Here is an 18,100-nt window from a genome sequence, read left to right as displayed (position 1 = left end):
AAGTCCCTTTAAGATTCCTTTCTGATTTCCAACCCCTTCCCCTCCACACCCCCCCCCCTCCACCCATGGTTGGAGAAGCTAGGATCTTTTGATTCACAAATCCTGGTCAAAAAGCACCCTTTTGAATTCCAATGATATCTGGGCCCAGCTCCCACCGGATCTGAGATGGCTTGGGTTTTCCCAGCCCCCCACTATCTGCTCAGGTTTCCCCAACCCCCACAAACAGCTTCTACCTTGTCTAAAAACTAATTGAATTCTATTCAATGCTAACCCTGGCCCAAACCATCCAGGAGCCTGGGACTCCACCCACCTTCAAGATTATAAAAAAGGGAAACCTTTCGAGGCCACTTTTTGCAGGAGCCCCCCCAAACGTGGTATCCTTCTGGCCATGTAAGGGTTCCTGTCCGCCCGGTGACCACCTTTGGCCCTGGCGTCTTTCTATCTTTATCCTCACTTCCAAAACCCCAAATAAACCTCTTTTATCAATCTAGGTTTTCAGGCCTGTAAATTCCTTTACAAGGGACTCTGCGTAGTCACTGGACTTCATTTAACTATGTATCCTTGCGCTGAACCAAATGGGGTTCCCCCTTTCCTCTTATCAGAAGGAACTAGATTTCAAGGGAGAACATTTTAGAATAGACTATAAACTCTTTGACAGGAGCGATGTTTTTTGCCCTTCTCTGTACTCTTGCCCTGCCACCTAGCAGTTAGGCCTATAAAAATAATAATGCTAACACTAATTTATATATCCTAAGAGAACTTGGAACTCAAAAGTTGAAAAATGTTTAAATTGCTTTTATATGTAATTGGGAAAAATATTAAATAAAACAAAATGTACCTATATTTATGCTTACTGTGTGCCAGACACTCTACTAGACACTTTGTAACCATCCAAGGAGGAAACTGAGAAAACAGAAGCACTAACTTGCCCAATGTTGAAGATGGAACCCCAAAACTGAAAATCCTTAAAGGAGAAAACCTCCTTCAACTCTGCCTCAGGGAGGGGACTCCACCCCAAGCAGTTTCATCTTTGTTATCTGGGTGGGGATGGTTCAGTCCCAAAACCCATTAAATTCAATTCAAATTCTAACCCTGGCTGAAAACCAGTGAGGAGCCAACCTGGGACTTCACCCACTAGCCCCCTTTAGCTTGTAGCCAAAGTCCCGTATTATAAAAGAGCCAGACTGGAGCCCTCTCTTTGCAGAGGGTCCAAACATGCTTGGCACCAGAAGGACTCCCTGCCTACTGGAATACTGTTTCCGGTGTCCTCTTATCTCTACCTTCACCTATTTCCTTAACTAAACTTTAACCTTACTTCTAATCCCCATAATAAACATCTTTTATCAATTTAGGTTTTCGGGTCTATAAATTCCTTTACAGAGAACTGCTTGCACCGCCACTAGAACTCATTTAACTCCCTGAATCCCAAACCTGGCACTAGACCCCATTTAAACCCTAATTTTATTTGATACCCCAAATCTAAACCTCATCATTTATGGTTCCCTCTATACCTCATCAGTGTCACACACCTATTAGGTGTCCAAGGCTTCATCTATCCATGCACCTGTTGTAGAGCTTAAATTGACCTTAATGGAAGGGAAGAACCAGGTGCAGTGATCATGATGAGGTCTAGAATTGGGGTACCTAAATGAAATTAGGTTTAATTGAGGTCTAGTGGCAGGTTCGGGTATGGAGTCAAATAGAGCTCCGCTGCAACCCCTTTGGATTCGACACAAGGATACGGAGTTAAATGAGGTCTAGTAGCGGCGCAAGAGTCCCCTGTAAAGGAATTTACAGACCCGAAAACCTAGACTGATAAGACATTTATTTTGGGGTTTGGAAGTAAAATTAAAGGCTAGTTAGTAAAGTTGAAGGTAGAGATAAGAGGACACCAGGACCAGGGTTCCAGTGGACAGAGATCCTTGGCATGCCAGGCATAAGGCTGCCATGTTTGGATCCTCTGCAAAGAGAGGGCTCCAGCTTGGCTCTTTTATAATGAGATTTAGCTAAAGGGTCCTGTGGGTAAAGTCCCAGTTGGCTGTGGGCTGGGTTTCAGCCAGGGTTAGAATTTGAATTGAATTCAATGGGGTTTTGGGACTGAGCCAGATAATAAAAGATGAAAACTATTTGTGCTTGGGGTGGAGTCCCCTCCCCGAGGCAGAGTAGAAGGAGGTTTTCTCCTTTAAGGATTTTCCAGAGTTTGGGGATTTTATCATCACTCCCTCCTCAAGCGGGAATTTAGATTTGGGGAACCCAAATGAAATTAGGGTTTCTGGTGGTCAGGGAGTTAAATGAGGTCTAATGGAGGAGCAAGGGTAGGGAGTTCTGGGGATTCCCTTCTGGAGGCACAGAGATCTTCTGTAAAGGAATTTACAGACCCGAAAACAGATTGATAAAAGATGGGGATTGGAAGTAAGGTTAAAGCCTGGTTAAGGAAATAGGTGAGGGTAAAGAGAAGGTAGCACTGGAAAAGAGTATTCCAGTGGGTAGAAAGATCCTGGCTATAAAGGTCCATCTGCAAAAGCCTTAGTTGATGGAAGCTCATTATATTGCTTGACTTGGTGGGGGTTGGGAAGCCCAAGCAGATCATTAGAATGGGGGCTGGGACAAGCCTGGATCTCCTTTTGGGATGCTTTGGACCAGGATTTGTGAATCAAAGGTGCAGGGTTCCTGAACTGATAATGCATCAGCCAAGAGGGGCTGGGAGTAATCTAAATCACAAATCAATCTGAAAGGAATCACAAATGTAGTTTCTTAAAGGGACCACAACCCGCTTCATTATGACATGACATATACTCAGGTTTTCTAATTTCAGATGCAGTAGTCTTCTGACATGTGTTAAAATAAGAAGCAGATTTCAGTTAATGAAAGGAAAATTTTACAGATTAGACTGCTCAGAAGCAATTAGTAAATTATTAGCATTAACAATTGGAAAGGTGCGCTAGATTAGGTAGAATACCTGGTATGATGCTTCTATGGCAAAAGAGTTAATCCTTAAAATCTTAAAATGATTACAAATCCTATTGTTTACAAAAAAAAAAAAAATTATAGCAGGAAACAATACCCAAATGTCACTCAAACACTTTTTCAATCATGTTTATTTAGAAGAAAATCTAAAATAAAAAAGCAAATTAGAAGCACGTTATATTGACTAGATATATTGCCATACCCACAATTGTCTAAACTTTACAATGGTTCTTTCATTTCTTTAAAAATTGTGTTATTTTTGTTAACTAGATTTTAAACTATGCCTAATTGAAAAATATGTTCCTGGGTTGAAATTATTTAAAATAACCTATTAATTTCTAGGATTGTCAAACTAAAATAAAAGGCAGAAAATTGCAATGAATGCACATAATTTTTTTTTACTATCTTTGGTTTCAATCAAAACCAATGAAAATTCCAAGATACAAATGTAATAAAAACTATAAAAGCTATTAAAAAAAAACCAAAAAACTATTTTCAGTCATTTTATCTAGTCTATTCTGAAAATTTTAATTCCACATCTAGCCCACTTTTGAGCTTGGGATCTTTTGGATATTAAGGAAGGAATGAGGGATTGGAGAAAGGGGAAAAATCTTACAGAAACAAATAGCATTCTATGGCCTTCACTAACTTTGTATAAATTAACTTCTTGCCTTCAGGAATATTTAGACTTAAAATAGTAAACAAATTCATTACATCTGATAAGAAACAGTTTAAATCATAAAGCTTACATTAATATTTGCAAGAAAACGAATAGACCAGACACATTTTAAATATATAAGGAAAACTGGCTCAGGAACAAATGCAACAGCATATTAAGGGAACTCAATTATAGATATGACAATGAAATATTAAATTTTTTTAATATGAAGAATTAGAAAAAAAAAGTAAAAATAAATTTTATTTTAAAGTCATTCAATTTTCCCTACTTTATTTTGAGTATTAAATGAAGTCTTAGCTTCTTGAGTCTATTCCAGGACTTAGGCTTTAAAGAGGAGTTACTTTCTTTCTCAAGTTCTTTGAGGGCTGGATCCTTGGCTTCTTACATTTGTCACTGGCTGGAGTCTTCTTCAAATTTCTGGAAACTTTGTTAATTTGTTTTGGCATTTCCAGAGCATTGGAGGCCTTTCTCTTTTTACCAGGAGTTTTTACTTGTGGTATCTCAGCACAGAGGTCCTGGTCCTCTCCTATAGAATCTTTTATCTGGGTTGCTTTCTGAAGATGAGAAAGAAAGACCATCTAATTAAGCCTATGCAATAAACAAATAGTTGCCCATTACTCAATTATGTGTTATGACTTCCAGCACATTAAAACATAAAACTCAGATTTATTCAGTATAGTTTTTCTCCCTATTCCCATAATTAAGTAACAAAAGATATCTCTTGTCTCCTCCAAGTACAGATTACCCTCTCATTTATTACCGGAAGCAGAAACAGGGTCATACTGGACAAGACTTAAACATAAATTTTGACTCTACACTGGTGTCTCACTTTCCTCAACCTTAAAAATGAATCTCCTCACATATAAACGTTTAAATTATAAGTAAATTATATAACTGAACTATGATTAAGTAAATTAAGATGATAAAGAACCTGAAGAAAAGAGCCAATTCAATTCTCTTTCAATTAGCCCACCTGAAACCTAAGGCAGGAGGAAAGGAAGAAAGAAAGTTATTTAAAATGGGACACAGAACTGTAACAAAGGAGACTAAGGAGCTTATAGTCTATAGCATAATTTGATCTTAATCAGGATTAAGGCAACCTAAATTCTATAGCTTCAGAAGTGCTTAAAATTCTTATGATTTCACTACTGATAATAAAAGTTTCTAATTGTGGCTATTGATTCATAGAATTGTAATACAGAAACATGAATTTATGACCACTGAAAACCTTCTTTACTGAACATTATTCATCACAGCAAAACAAACAAACAAAAAACTTAGAATATTTTCCCATATATGTATTTTATAAATTAAAGTCCTAAATGTCAAAACCAATAGGCAATCTTTTCAATGCCTGGGCCTTTCTTATCAAAGTAATTTTTTTTACTTTAAAATCTTGAAAAGAAAGATTTCTTTCAAAAAAAAGTATGCCATATATTGGATTTAACATGTGTTTCAAAATATTTAACATGTATTGGACTACCTTCCAGCTAGGGGAGGAAGTGGGGGAAAGAGGGGAAAATTTAGAACAAAAGGTTTTGCAAGGGTCAATGTTAGAAAAATTACCCATGCATATACTTTGTAAATAAATAAAAAAAAATTTTTTTTAAGTATGTATGCATTAAAGTATGTATGTATATTTTTTAAGTAACAAAATTACCTTTGGGCTCTTCTGAGGTGCTTCTTGGACAGGAACTAGCTGTGGAATTTCCTCCTCCGAATCAGAATCTGCTTTGCCCTCCTTTTCCACCTCTAATTCATGACTTTTTGAGGCATTTTCAAGCTTCACTGCAGTCTGGGCAGGCTTGATGGCCACTTTTTTGCTTTGCTTTTGCTTCTACCAGTCAGTAAAAAATCAGCAAAATTTTAGTTTTAAACTATCATTTCCTCAAAACCCAGTGGACTTCCCCAGTCTAACATAGTTTTTAAGTAACTATCAACTTCAACCAATCAACAGTATGCCAATCAAAGTGTGCCATTATAGCATGCCATTTCAAAATTCATCTGATTCAAAAGTGTCAATCTTGAAATCTTTAATGCAAAGACTTTTGGGTGCTACCTGTAATGGTAACTATACCTGAGTCATTGATTTATGAATTTTACAGAGATTATTTCCAAACCCATTAATTTCAACCTCATTCCCTATCAGAAAAAATAAAACAAATCATTTTTCTGTATTACTTTGTGAAAATAATGATGAGCTCGTAGAATAATAAAATAATAATATAATTCATATGTCTATCACTTTCTTTACCATATCATAGTCAAAAACTCAAATTAACAGATTTTTAAAGTTAAGAAAATCCATCTTGGGTAAGTCAGTGACCTGTTACGTCCCCAGTGAGAGTCAGAGTTTGAGTTTCTTCTGGTACCAGAACAGATGTTCACCCCAGCATGGCTTAACTTGGGGTTAAAGATAAAAAAAAGATGAAGGGGCTCTGACAAGCCACAAAGTGAAAAGCTATTATTTCCTCAAATTCTAATGGTCTTTAAGTAGCTACCAACTCCCTAATTCAACTGATCCTAGTAAGAAAAATAAATATCTCAGATTGTGAGTAGCATGGATATAAAAGTATCTTAAAACAATGCCAAAAACCTTCAATGAAAACTCTTAACTTCATTAGCAAGAATGTATTGGTTGCTTCTACTAGTAGTTTTATACCATCTATATCTAAGGTTAACTCTCAAATGATTACTTACCTTACTTTCTTGAGAATCCAAATAGGAAACAAATGAAGAAAAGATTGGAAGGGAAGGAGATTTTTCTGTTTTCAGGTGTAAAATTTTTACACTCTCCCACTTCTGTAAATAAAGAAAAATACAAAATAGTATGGCATTCAAAAATATCCTTTTAACACAGTAGGAATTGGCACAAGCAAAGCACAGTACCTCTGGCAACTTTTCTGAAAGCACATCTACCACAGCAATAACATTTTCCACTAGGTGATCTGCAGACATTCCTGTGTGACCCACACGTGCAGTACTGAAATTAAAGAAATATTAGTTATGAACAAAAATGAAAACTCCCCCCCTTTTAATAAAAAGGAAACACTACTAGGTAGTGAAAACAAGAACTAAATACAATGGTGTATGATTTACTTCAAACAGGACATAAAATGAAGATGATTTCTTCATGGATATAATATGAAGATGAAATGTCCAGCATTCTTCATAATATTGTTCACTAATGGGGGCAGCTAGGTGGCGCAGTGGATAGAGCGCCAGCCTTGAAGTCGGAGGACCCGAGTTCAAATCTAGTCTCAGACACTCAGCACTTCCTAGCTGTGTGACCCTGGGCAAGTCACTTAACCCCAGCCTCAGAAAAAGGAAATTTCACCATAAAAAACTAACCATGACAGGATAGGAGGAACTTCTAACTACAATGGAGTGGGGACTCTATTCTCCTCATAGTTCCTGGGCAGAAAAGAGTGCTTGTTGTCACTCACAGACCAGAACACAGGCCAGGAGAGAAGGAAACACATTTCTTTTTTAGATCTTTCCATAAGGGAAGAATTGAACACTTATGAGTCCCTAGAAAGATCTATGAAAAAATCCCTGAAAGCTTGGAACATTATACCTCCATCCTAAAAACAGAACCCTATTTTAACAAATAATAATAAACTAGGAAAATGAACAAAAAACTGAAAAAGATTCTGACCACAGAAAGTTACTATTGTGACAGAAAAGATCAAAACACATTCAGAAGATAACAAAGTCAAAGATCCTACATCCAAAGCATCTAAGAAAAATAACAATTGGTCTGAGAACTTGGATTTTGAAAATCAACTAAGAGAAGTAAAGGAAAAATAAGGAAGATAAATGAGAGTGACTCAGCAATAGAAATACAAAAAGCCAAGGAGGAGAAAAGTGCCTTAAAAAGCAAAACTGGCCAAATGGAAATACAAAACCTCACTGAGAAAATAATACCTTAAAAAATAAGAATTGGACTAATGACTATGAAAAATCAAAAATCAAAACCAAAAGAAGGGGAAAAGTAGCAAACAATATGAAATGCCTCGCTGGAAAATAGATAAGTGAGAGATAATTTAAAAATTACTGGACTACCCGAAAGCCACGATCAAAAGAAAACCCTTGTCATCATTCTTGAAAAAGTTATCAAGGATGCTGAGTGAAATGAATAGAACCAGAACATCGCTGTACACTTCAATGCTGTATGAAGAGGTATTCTGATGGAAGTGGATATCTTCAACATAAAGAAGATCCAACTCACTTCCAGTTGATCAATGATGGACAGAAATAACTACACCCAGAGAAGGAACACTGGGAAGTGAATGTAAATTGTTAGCACTACTGTCTATCTACCCAGGTTACTTATACCTTCGGAATCTAATATTAATGTGCAACAAGAAAATGGTATTTACACACATATATTGTATCTAGGTTATATTGTAACACATGTAAAATGTATGGGATTGCCTGTCATCGGGGGGAGAATGTGGAAGGGGGGGGAGATAATTTGGAAAAATGAATACAAGGAATAATATTATAAAAACAAAAAATTCTAAATAAATAAATAAATAATAAAAGAAAAAAGAAAAAGAAAAAGTTATCAAGGAAAAGTGTCCTAATAGTGTAAAACCAGAGGGTAAAATAGAAATGGAATCAATTTACCAATTGTCTCCTCAAAGAGATCCCAAAATGAAAACTCCCAGAAATACTATAGCTAAATTGCAGAGCTCCCAAGTCAAGGAGAAATTGGAGGCATCTAGAAAGAAATCATTCAAGTATGATGGAGCCACAATAAGATTAACATAAGATTTAGCAACTTCTACATTAAAAGATCAGAGAGCTTGGAATATGATATTCTGGAGAAGCAAAGATTCTGGAGAGCAAAGGAGCTAGGACTGCAACCAACAACCACGTACTAGCAAAACTGCATATAATCCTTCACAGGATAAAGGTGATCATTAAATGAAATAGAGAACTTTCAAGCATCCATGATGAAAACACCAGAGTTGAATCAAAGTTTGACTCAGGAGAAGCATAAAGGGGTAATCAGGAAAGGGAAAATATAAGGGATTTAAGGTTAAACTGTACTTAAAGGAATTTTCTCATTATTATAAGTTAGAGTTCATGGGAGAAGTCGAACATGAAAGAATATCTAAAAAAATAAATAAAACATTAGAGAAATGTACTGGGGGAAAGCGAAAGGGAGAAATGGAATGGTGTATATTATCTGCCATTTTACATTGGGGGAAATATAGAGGGAGTAAATCTTACTCTCATTAGAAGAGGCTCAAAGAGAGAATAACACACTCAATGGGTGAAGGAAAATAGGAGCAGTAGGGGATATAGGAAGAGGGGAAGATGACATACGAGAGGTCATATTGGAGGAGGGGGTAGTCAGAAGCAAAATACTTGTGAAAGAATAGAGATAATAGAATAAAATGGGAGGGGGGAAATACAGTTAGCAATAGTAATTGTGAAAAGAATTTTGAAGCAAATTTCTCTGATAAAGATCTCATTTCTCAAACCCAGGAAACTGAGTCAAATTTATTAAAAAAAAAAAAAAAAAAAAAAAAAAAAAAAAAGTAAAAGCTATTTCCCCCCAAAACAAAGAGTTAGACAGTCAGGATCACATGGTTTAAGCAACCACCAGTATAAAGGAATTGAGAGCCTAGAATAGTATACTGAAAACCAGAAAAGAATAACCTACCCAGCAAAACTGAATATAACCACATGGGAAAAAACAGAACTTTAAACTTAAATTTAAACTTAATGAAACAAAGGATTTCCAAGCATTCCTGACAAAAAGGCTACAAGCTACATAAAATTTTGAAGTTCTATCACAGAGTGAAGAAAAATAAAAAGATAAAACAGGAATGAATAAGGGAAAACTGCTTATGTTCTAATATGATGAAATGATCTATGTGTCCCCTTGAACCTCATCATCATCAGCGATCAGAGAAAAGAGTATAATTAAATAAGGCTCTGAAGTGGCTAAAGTCTTAATACTTTGCTTGCTTATAAATGTTTGTAACTACTAACACCATCCAAAAAAAAAAGCAAACCCAGAGGTTACAGTATCAGCTAAAATGGCAAGGGGGGGAAAGAAGAGGGGTTGTTTTTCAAAGGAACCCTAAACACCAAATGTGATCATTGACAGCATTAAAAAGTATCAGTCAGAATTTATCCTTTCTGCGTAAACTTACTATCTGGATCTTATTTTGATCTGCACCAGGAAGAAAATGACTTCTTTGACTTAAAAAGATCAAAGAGAAGAAAGAAATCGAAGACAATTTTAATATAGTTATTTTTCTACATATTTCATCTCTTTGTTTCCTTCACCCTCATTTAGAACAGGAAATATCTTTTTAAAGTCTTTGTATCCCCAGTTCCTACCATATCATAGGCACTTGCTAGATGCTTCCTAAAATTTCAAGTCATAATAGGTGACAATGTCAAAAGAACAGATAAAATTGTCCTTGGATAAAATGGAAAGCTGAATAACTCAGCAGTGATTGCATTCATGAATTTATTTTTTAAAAGAGATCAAGAAGCCATAGAAATACTTTCTTTTCAAAATGACTGACACAAACGAACATTTTCAATTACAACTTAAGTTACAATAAGCAAACACTCTAACTATGAAAGAGGGCAGAATGTGCCATCTAACAGGAAGGGGTGGGAGGAAGGAGGGGAAAAGTTGGAACAGAAGGTTTTGCAAGGATCAATGCTGAAAAATTACCCATGTATGTCTTGTAAATAAAAAGCTATGATAAAAAATAAATAAATTTTTAAAAAAGAAAAAAGAAAGAGGGCAGGATGGTGCAGTGGGCATGAATTTAAAAGCATCAGACTCAAATTCAAAAGCTACTCTTCAACTTACCAATTATGGGAGTATGAGTACTTTCTGTATTTCAATTTCCTGATCTGTAAAATGAGGGAATTGGAGTAGATATTCTAAAGTGCTTTCCTACTCTTCATCTAAGACTTCATGAACTATAAGTGAGGTTTAAGTGGGACAACAACTCTAAGGAATAGATCCTGTTGTCAATGTGGAGAAATAATTTAATCTACAAAATATCCTCAAAACATTCACAAGATTTTTCCAAGTTAAAAAACACACTGCTACTTACTTGCAACAACCATGATTAGTAACAGTTAATGTAGTTCCTTGGATAATTCTATTGATATGTTCTGACAAATTCTGGGTAGTGAGGTCTACTGATAAAGGTACCCTACAAAGAAAACAAAAGCAAACCATCATCACTTTATTTGAAGAAGGCCAGCAATAATTCAATAGTTAGCTAAAGAAAAGCAATTTACCTCTTTCTACGATAGAACTGCTTTCCTATGTGGGAAGGTAAAAGTCGTCTAATTCTTTCATCAGCAAGGAAAAGGTCAAAATTGCTTAAAAGACGCCGTTTAGCTTCATAAGGTTTATATTCCTGTTTTAATCTAGTATAAGGGATGACCTAGGAAATATGAAAAATTAAATTATGCATCACTGAGGTATGTCATTGAGAACTGGGAATGTTTATGTATTTTGAAAAGCCTCATTAGCTGTGGGTTAAGATGGCAAAGTAAAGGCAAGGACTCACCTGAGTTCTCACAAATTCACTTCCAAATAACTTTAAAAGAATGCCTCAAAGCAAATTCTTACTGGCAAAGCTCACAAAAGAACAAGCTGAAATAAGTTGTCTATTTTAAGACAACTTAAAATAGGACCACAGTTCCAGTGTATGTTGCTCCCAGGCAAGGAAGCAAGAGGTTTAAGAAAGCTTAGCTCCTCAGTCCACAGATTATAAAGGGTCTGACAATTGATAAGAAGATTACAGGGGACCCTTGGTTGGTATTTCATACAGGACATAATTCCATCACTAATATTGATTAAAGAAAGGTAACTCTGAGGTACCACACCTTATACCTAACAGATTGGCAATTATAACAGAAAAGGGACATGATAAATATTGCAAAGGATATGGTAAAACTGGGAAATTCAGGCACTGTTGATAAGAGTTGTGAACTAATTCTATTCAATCTCCATTGTGAAGAGCAATTTGGAATTATTACCCAAAGTGCTAAAAAAAAATTATATGTATCTCCTTTGACCCAGCAGTGCCATTATTGGGTATGTATCCCAAAAGATTATAAAAGAGGGGAAAGGACCCATATGCGATAAGTTTCTAGCAGAGATAAGGAGTTGGAAAATGAGTGGATGCCCACCAAATGAGGAATGACTACATAAGTTGTGGTATTTGAATGTAATAGAATATTACTGTTTTATAAGAGCAGTAGTATATATTCTATAGAACGATAAGCAGGCTGATTTCAGAAAAGCCTGGACTTCCATGAAATTAAAATAACTTGGAGGTTTATCTCATACCTCTCAAATTGATAGTAACAGGAAAAGATAATGATAAATGTTGAAGAGGATTTTGGAAAAGTAGGATACTAATGCATTGTTGGTGGAGTTGTGAAATGATTCAATGATTCTGAAGAGCAATTTGGAACTATGCCCAAAGGGCCATAAAACTGTACATACCCTTGGATCCAGCAGTGCCACTATTAGGGTTCTGTATCCCAAAGAAATTCTAAAGGAAGGAAGAGACCTACATGTACAAAAATGTTTATAACAACAATTTTTGTAGCGACAAGGAACTGGAAATTGAGTGGATGTCCATCAACTGGGGAATGGTCGAATAAATTAAGGTATATGAATGTAATGGAATATTATTGCTCTGTAAGAAGTGATGAGCAGCAAAAAACTATCAAACTGTGCATACCCTTTGACCCAGCAGTGTTTCTACTGGGATTACATCTCAAAGATATCTTAAAGGAGGGAAAGAGACCCATATGTGCAAAAATGTTTGAGTGGCTAGAAACTAGAATGGATGCCCATCAATTGGAGAATGGCTGAATAAATTATGGTATATGAATGTTATGGAATATTTTTGTTCTGTAAGAAATGACTAACAGGATGATTTCATAGAGGCTTGGAGAGGCCTATATGAATTGATTCTAAGCGAAATGAGCAGAACCAGGAGATCATACACTGCAACAAGACCATATGACAATCAAATCTGATGGACGTGGCTCTCCTCAACACTGAGATGATTCAAACCAGTTCCTCTTGTTCAGTGATGAAGAGAGCCATCTACACCCAGAGAACTGTGGGAACAGAGTGTGGAACACAACATAGCATTCTCACCGTTGTTATTTGCTTGCATTTTACTTTTTTTCTCAGTTTTTCTTTTTCTTTCTTCTTGATCCGATTTTTCTTGTGCAGCAAGATAATTGTATAAATTATGCATATACATGTTGGATTTAACATATATTTCAACATATTTAACATGTATTAGACTACCTGCCAGCTGAGAGGGTGGTGGAAAGGTAGAAAAAATTTGGAACAAAAGATTTTGCAAGGATCAATGTTGGAAAAATTACCCATGCATATGCTTTGTAAATAAATAAACTAATTAATTAAAGGAGAAAAAGGACATGATGAGCAAGCTGAGAAAGTTTTACATGAATTGATGCTGAATGAAGCGAGCAGAACCAGGAGAACACTGTAACACAGTAACAAGGAGATTGTGTGATCTATGATAGACATAACTTCTCAGCAATAGAGGTCTAAGACAGTACCAATAGATTTGGGATAGAAGCACACTATTTTCATCATTTTTAGGGAGTTGTTTGCTTTTTTTTTCCTTTCTCAAGGGCTTTTCCCTTTTGGTTCGATTTTTCTTGCTCAACATCACTAACACAGAAATATGTCTACAATTACATGTATAACTTAGACTGCTTCTTGTCTTGGGGAGGAGGGAGGTAAAAGGAGGGAGAAAAAAATTTGGAACTCAAAAACCTTACAAAAATGAATGCTAAAAATCATATATATAAAATTGGCAAAGTAAAATGCTATTTAGAGAAAAAATATTATATGAACTGATGCGAAGTGAAGTGAGCAGAACAGTGTATACAATAATGTACAATGATCAATACTGAATGACTTAGCTATTCTCAGTAATATAACAATCCAAGATAATTGTGAAGGACTTTATGAAAGAAAATGTTATACCACCAGAGGAAGAACTGATGAAGTCTGAATGTAGATAGTTTTTTTAAACTTTACTTTTCTTGGATTATAATTTTTTTGCTATGTTTTCTTTTACCACCTGAGTACTATGGAAATTTGTTTTGCATAACTACATGTATTTAAATTGTAGTAAATTGCCTGCCTTCTTAATGATAGGCCAAGCAAGGGAAGAATGGAGGCAATTTAGAACTCAAAATTGGAAAACAAAAATTATGCTATTAGTAAAAAAAATTTTAAAAGCAAAAAGTTCAAATCTGGCCTCAGACACTTAATACTTCCTAGCTATGTGACCCTGGGCAAGTCACTTAACCCCAACTGCCTCAGCAAAAAATAAATAAACTTCATAGTTTAAGGAAACCAAGAAGCCAAAACCAAAGTAAAGGAAAAATACTCAAATAGCTAAGGTATAATTATAAATTCTGTAACACTAATTTTTCTAATTTGTGAATTTCCTCAAGAAACAACTCCTGGTTTATTCTCCATATTTATGGAAGTAGAATTATTTTATTTATACTTTATAACTGTTCAAAAAAAATCCCTTAAAAAAAAAGAACCAAGAAACATAAAATTATTATCATTTCAACTACATTACAAACTTTTTCAGAGGGATCAACAAGTTTTTTTTCATCTGCCCACACTCAAAAAATCCTACTTCTGAAGTCCTTAGGAACCATTAACTTACCTCAGTAATGCTTGTAATCCCCTTCTTTTTCAAAAGCTGCTTATAGAAATTTTCTGTCTGTTCTGAAGTTAAATTGGATTCATCCTTGGTAAATAAACAAACATCTTTTATATCAGGTCTAATACCATGTGGCAAAGGTCTGTAAAAATAAAATAACCTAGGTAAAGTCCAAGTAGCTAGTCAATAGGTAAGCCAAGTGCTAAACCTTTGTGTCTGAAAGAATGCAATATCAAACTAATAGTTACTTTTTTATTGAAGAAAGATTTTCATTTGTAAGATATCTTACTAAGCAGTTTGTGAGATATTTCACTAAGCAAATACTGATAACCCATTTAAAAAAAAAATACACACACACACACATACATTTCTTATTGATATAAGAAAGGAGAATTCAAGAATAATATAACAAAGTGATGCCAACAAGTTTGGGGATAAATAAAGCATGCAATAAAACACATTTAAAATTCACATAATTCTAACATATAGCTTAAAATGATGCTTCTTCAAAAAAAATTTTTTTTGGTCATGGATTATTTTGGTTATTGGTTAAAAAAGTTTAAAACAAGTATAGGCAATTGGCACATTAATACAGTGTTGGTGGAATTGTGAATTGATCTAAACATTTTGGACAGCAATTTGGAATTACGTCCAAAGAGCTGTATAACTCTGCATATCCCTTGATCCGGCAATACTACTCACTACTAGGTCTAGATCTCAAAGGAATCAAAGAAATGGTTCCACATGTACAAAATATTTATACAGTTCTTTTTGTGGTGGCAAAGAACTAGAAATTGAAACAGTGTCCATCAGTAACAAAACTGAATGATGATCAATTGTGAATGACAGTCTCAGAAAAGCAATAATACAATAAAATTCTGAAGGCTAATATAATGTTAAAAAAACTTTTTACATGAAATTGAGAAAAAATTTAAAAAATTTAAAAACCAACTTTCAGAGTCCAGGCTAATAACTCTTGACTTACAGTGACCAGACATTACTTTTTTCAGAATTAATGATTTGAATTAGGTATCTTTAGAAAGGCCTAAGAAAAATCTTAGTTGGAAAAAGGTAGTCCCCAATAGAGATGTATATGCTGGTTACTCAAGATTAGAAAAAAAAAAAAAAATCTAATCACTTTAAACTGAGGTGATGGAAGTATCCTGAGATTAATATGAGGTTTTTTATGAGTTAACTGGATACAGAGTAAATCTGTTTGCTGAAAGGAGCCAATCAAGGGAGGCAGTGTGAGCCACAGTATTGCTCACTCCCAGATACCTTTCCTGGTGTTCAATGGCTAACCTTTACTGAACTGTGCCCCCTAAACTGACCTAAACCAGGCTTGAGATCAACTATTCCTGCAAAACATCCTGCTTCTTTGTCTACCTGTTTCTAAGGAAGATCAACTTAGCTTGGATTTCTCTTCATTTTGAAGGGCAGATGGATGGGCTTAAACCCAACTGACAAATCTATTGTCAAAAGTGGAATGTATCCTGATGAGGGGCTTCTTCAGGACCACTGAGGAAGTAATCCAGACACCTTTGTACTGGCTCTGACCTTCTGATATGCGGCCTGACATCTTGATCTTGGTAGTTCAATAGGTGCCTCTTCAATAATGAAATTGTAAAGATATCCTTAGCAGGCAGCCACAGCTCCATGCTGCAAGGGGTAGGGTGGGCCAAAGGATGGCCAGAATGGTTTTTGCTGTGATGTGGTATTTTCTGTCTGCTCACTGCTGCTTCCAGATGAAATTGGGTATAAGCCAATAAAATCTGAATTATGTTCAACTTGATAACTTAATATATCAATCCCCTTGGACTTATGTTTTCAAAACAAGCATTACAGCAGAATTTTATAAAGAAGATCAAAACAAAGAGGTGGCTTAAAGAGAAGAGTCAGTTTTAGACATGTTGATTCTGAAATGCCAAAAAAACAATTCAGATGTTTGAAAGAGAGCTGGGGACACAGAACTGGCATTTAGAAGACTACACCTGAGAATCATCCGTAAAGAGAGGATATCTGAACTCGAGGGAGCTGATGGTGCATATATTTCCACCAATATTTAAACATATGGAAATTATGTTTAAAAGACTTGCACAATATGTGTGCAACATATTAAACAATATAATTAGACATACGCATATTAAACCTATAACAGATTACTTGCTGTCTTGGGGGTAGGGGACAGGGTAAGGATAGAGGGAAAAAATTTTAGGACACAAAGTTTTACAAAAATGAATTTTGAAAAGCATTTTTACATATATTTGTGGAAAAATACTATTTTAAAAAATGATAGACTGAAAAGTTAAAGTAAAGCTAACGGAGTTATGAAATTCTGGTTCTGCCAAAAGTAATCTTGAATCAGTTAATTTCTCTGTCTTAAAGTTTCCTCTTCTAGATAGGAAGGATGTGAGGAATAAGTGAGATAATGTAAAGACAACCCTCCCTTAACAATAAGACACTATAAAGCATGTGGGTAAGCTATTATTATTACTGAAACTGTCAAGTAATAGTAATAAAAAGCACTTGCTAAAAAGACAAAAAAAGCATTTAAAATAAAGAGCAAAACACTTTAGAAGAACTTACATTTTGATTTCTTTTCCATTTGGGGGAATTTTCCATAATGTTACCATTAAAAACACATTCTCATTCTCATTCAAAAGCAATGTGTTAGATTTTTTTTCTTTTTTTATATATTCCAACAAACTTTGTATTGCCTTTTTAATCTGCAAAGATAGAAAAATGTTTAAATTTGGTTGTTATACAATTCAGCCTCAATTTAATTCTCCCTGCCCCCAACAGATGCCTTTTTTTTGCTGATGGAATCCTACACTTTAACATTTATGATATTATCTCTCAGATCTAACAAAAAACTTAAAACCAATTAATATTAAGTACCTACCCTGTACCTCAAATGCACCTAAGCATTTGGGAAATGTTTCTTAATTATCGTAACTACAATTCATTCATACAGTTTTTGTTCATAAATCCATAAATTACAGACTGTACTTATTCACAAGGACCTGGCCGACTCTCAACAAGAGTGGCTGAATGAATGAAGTTTCCCACATTTAAATGCACCTCGCGGTAGTAACTGCCCCACCCCCACTCCCACATTCCAAAGCAATAAGCTGGTAACTAAAAAATAACATCACTCGCTCAACCAGCAAGCACGGTTCTTAGGTGCCGGTGAGAAAGGCATGGGAATGCGCTTCAGGTCTGGAAGGCCTTTGCCACTGCAGAACTCTAAGGCCGCGTGCCTAGACCTCGGGATCTTCTTCATCACGCTAGCCAACAAAGGAACGGGAGCGTGGCAGTCTAGGAAAGGGGGAGCCTCCAGAGCCGTGCAAGGCTCCCTAACTCCCGGATATCGGCCACGCTTTGCCCTTCAGCTCCAGCTTTAACTCGGCGACTGCGGCCTATGCTCGGCCCAACCGCGGCCCCAGCAGCACATATGCACTGTATTCCTCGACCAGTCCTACCTGCTCCTTCGAGACAAGAAGAGTGGGTTCCTTCTCATCAGCCACAGCACCCATTTTCCTGAGCAGCACGTGCTTGAAACTAGCACCAGGGAAGAGAAGCCAAAGAACACGGGGTGAGAGACCACGACGCGCAGGCGCAATTCCCAGTTTCCGGTTTCAGAAGAAAGACGCCGGAAATGACGTACAAATCGCTAGTCCGGCTTCTTTGGGTGGGGAAGAAGTAAGGAATCCGC

The 18,100-nt window shown here is 35.8% G+C and overlaps 1 protein-coding gene across 1 annotated transcript; it reads right to left on the bottom strand.

Moving 5' to 3' along the window:
- Nucleotides 1-3,081: 3,081 nt before the first annotated feature.
- LOC141550206 (ribosomal L1 domain-containing protein 1-like) lies at nucleotides 3,082-18,069 on the bottom strand. Its single transcript, XM_074280597.1, has 9 exons — nucleotides 17,868-18,069; nucleotides 16,972-17,111; nucleotides 14,389-14,527; nucleotides 10,937-11,085; nucleotides 10,747-10,848; nucleotides 6,536-6,629; nucleotides 6,347-6,448; nucleotides 5,307-5,483; nucleotides 3,082-4,200 (listed from the first exon to the last, which is right to left on the bottom strand). Exons 1-9 carry the CDS (start codon nucleotides 17,919-17,921, stop codon nucleotides 3,973-3,975), a joined length of 1,185 nt encoding a protein of 394 aa, XP_074136698.1. The 5' UTR covers nucleotides 17,922-18,069; the 3' UTR covers nucleotides 3,082-3,972.
- Nucleotides 18,070-18,100: the final 31 nt, after the last annotated feature.

Source organism: Sminthopsis crassicaudata, chromosome 1 (assembly GCF_048593235.1).
Source record: "Sminthopsis crassicaudata isolate SCR6 chromosome 1, ASM4859323v1, whole genome shotgun sequence".
Taxonomy (NCBI): Eukaryota; Metazoa; Chordata; class Mammalia; order Dasyuromorphia; family Dasyuridae; genus Sminthopsis; species Sminthopsis crassicaudata.
The sequence above is the reverse complement of the archived record's forward strand: the minus strand, read 5'-3'. Positions and strand labels throughout refer to the sequence as shown.

What these genes read in the sequence shown, in the direction of transcription:
- LOC141550206 (XM_074280597.1), bottom strand. Translation starts at nt 17,921, where the DNA reads ATGGGTGCTGTGGCTGATGAGAAGGAACCCACTCTTCTTGTCTCGAAG. An exon ending in AATGGAAAAGAAATCAAAAT is followed by an intron (nt 14,528 to 16,971) that starts GTAAGTTCTTCT and finishes TTATTTTTACAG; the next exon opens with ACCTTTGCCACATGGTATTA. An exon ending in CACCTCAGAAGAGCCCAAAG is followed by an intron (nt 4,201 to 5,306) that starts GTAATTTTGTTA and finishes TCTCATCTTCAG; the next exon opens with AAAGCAACCCAGATAAAAGA.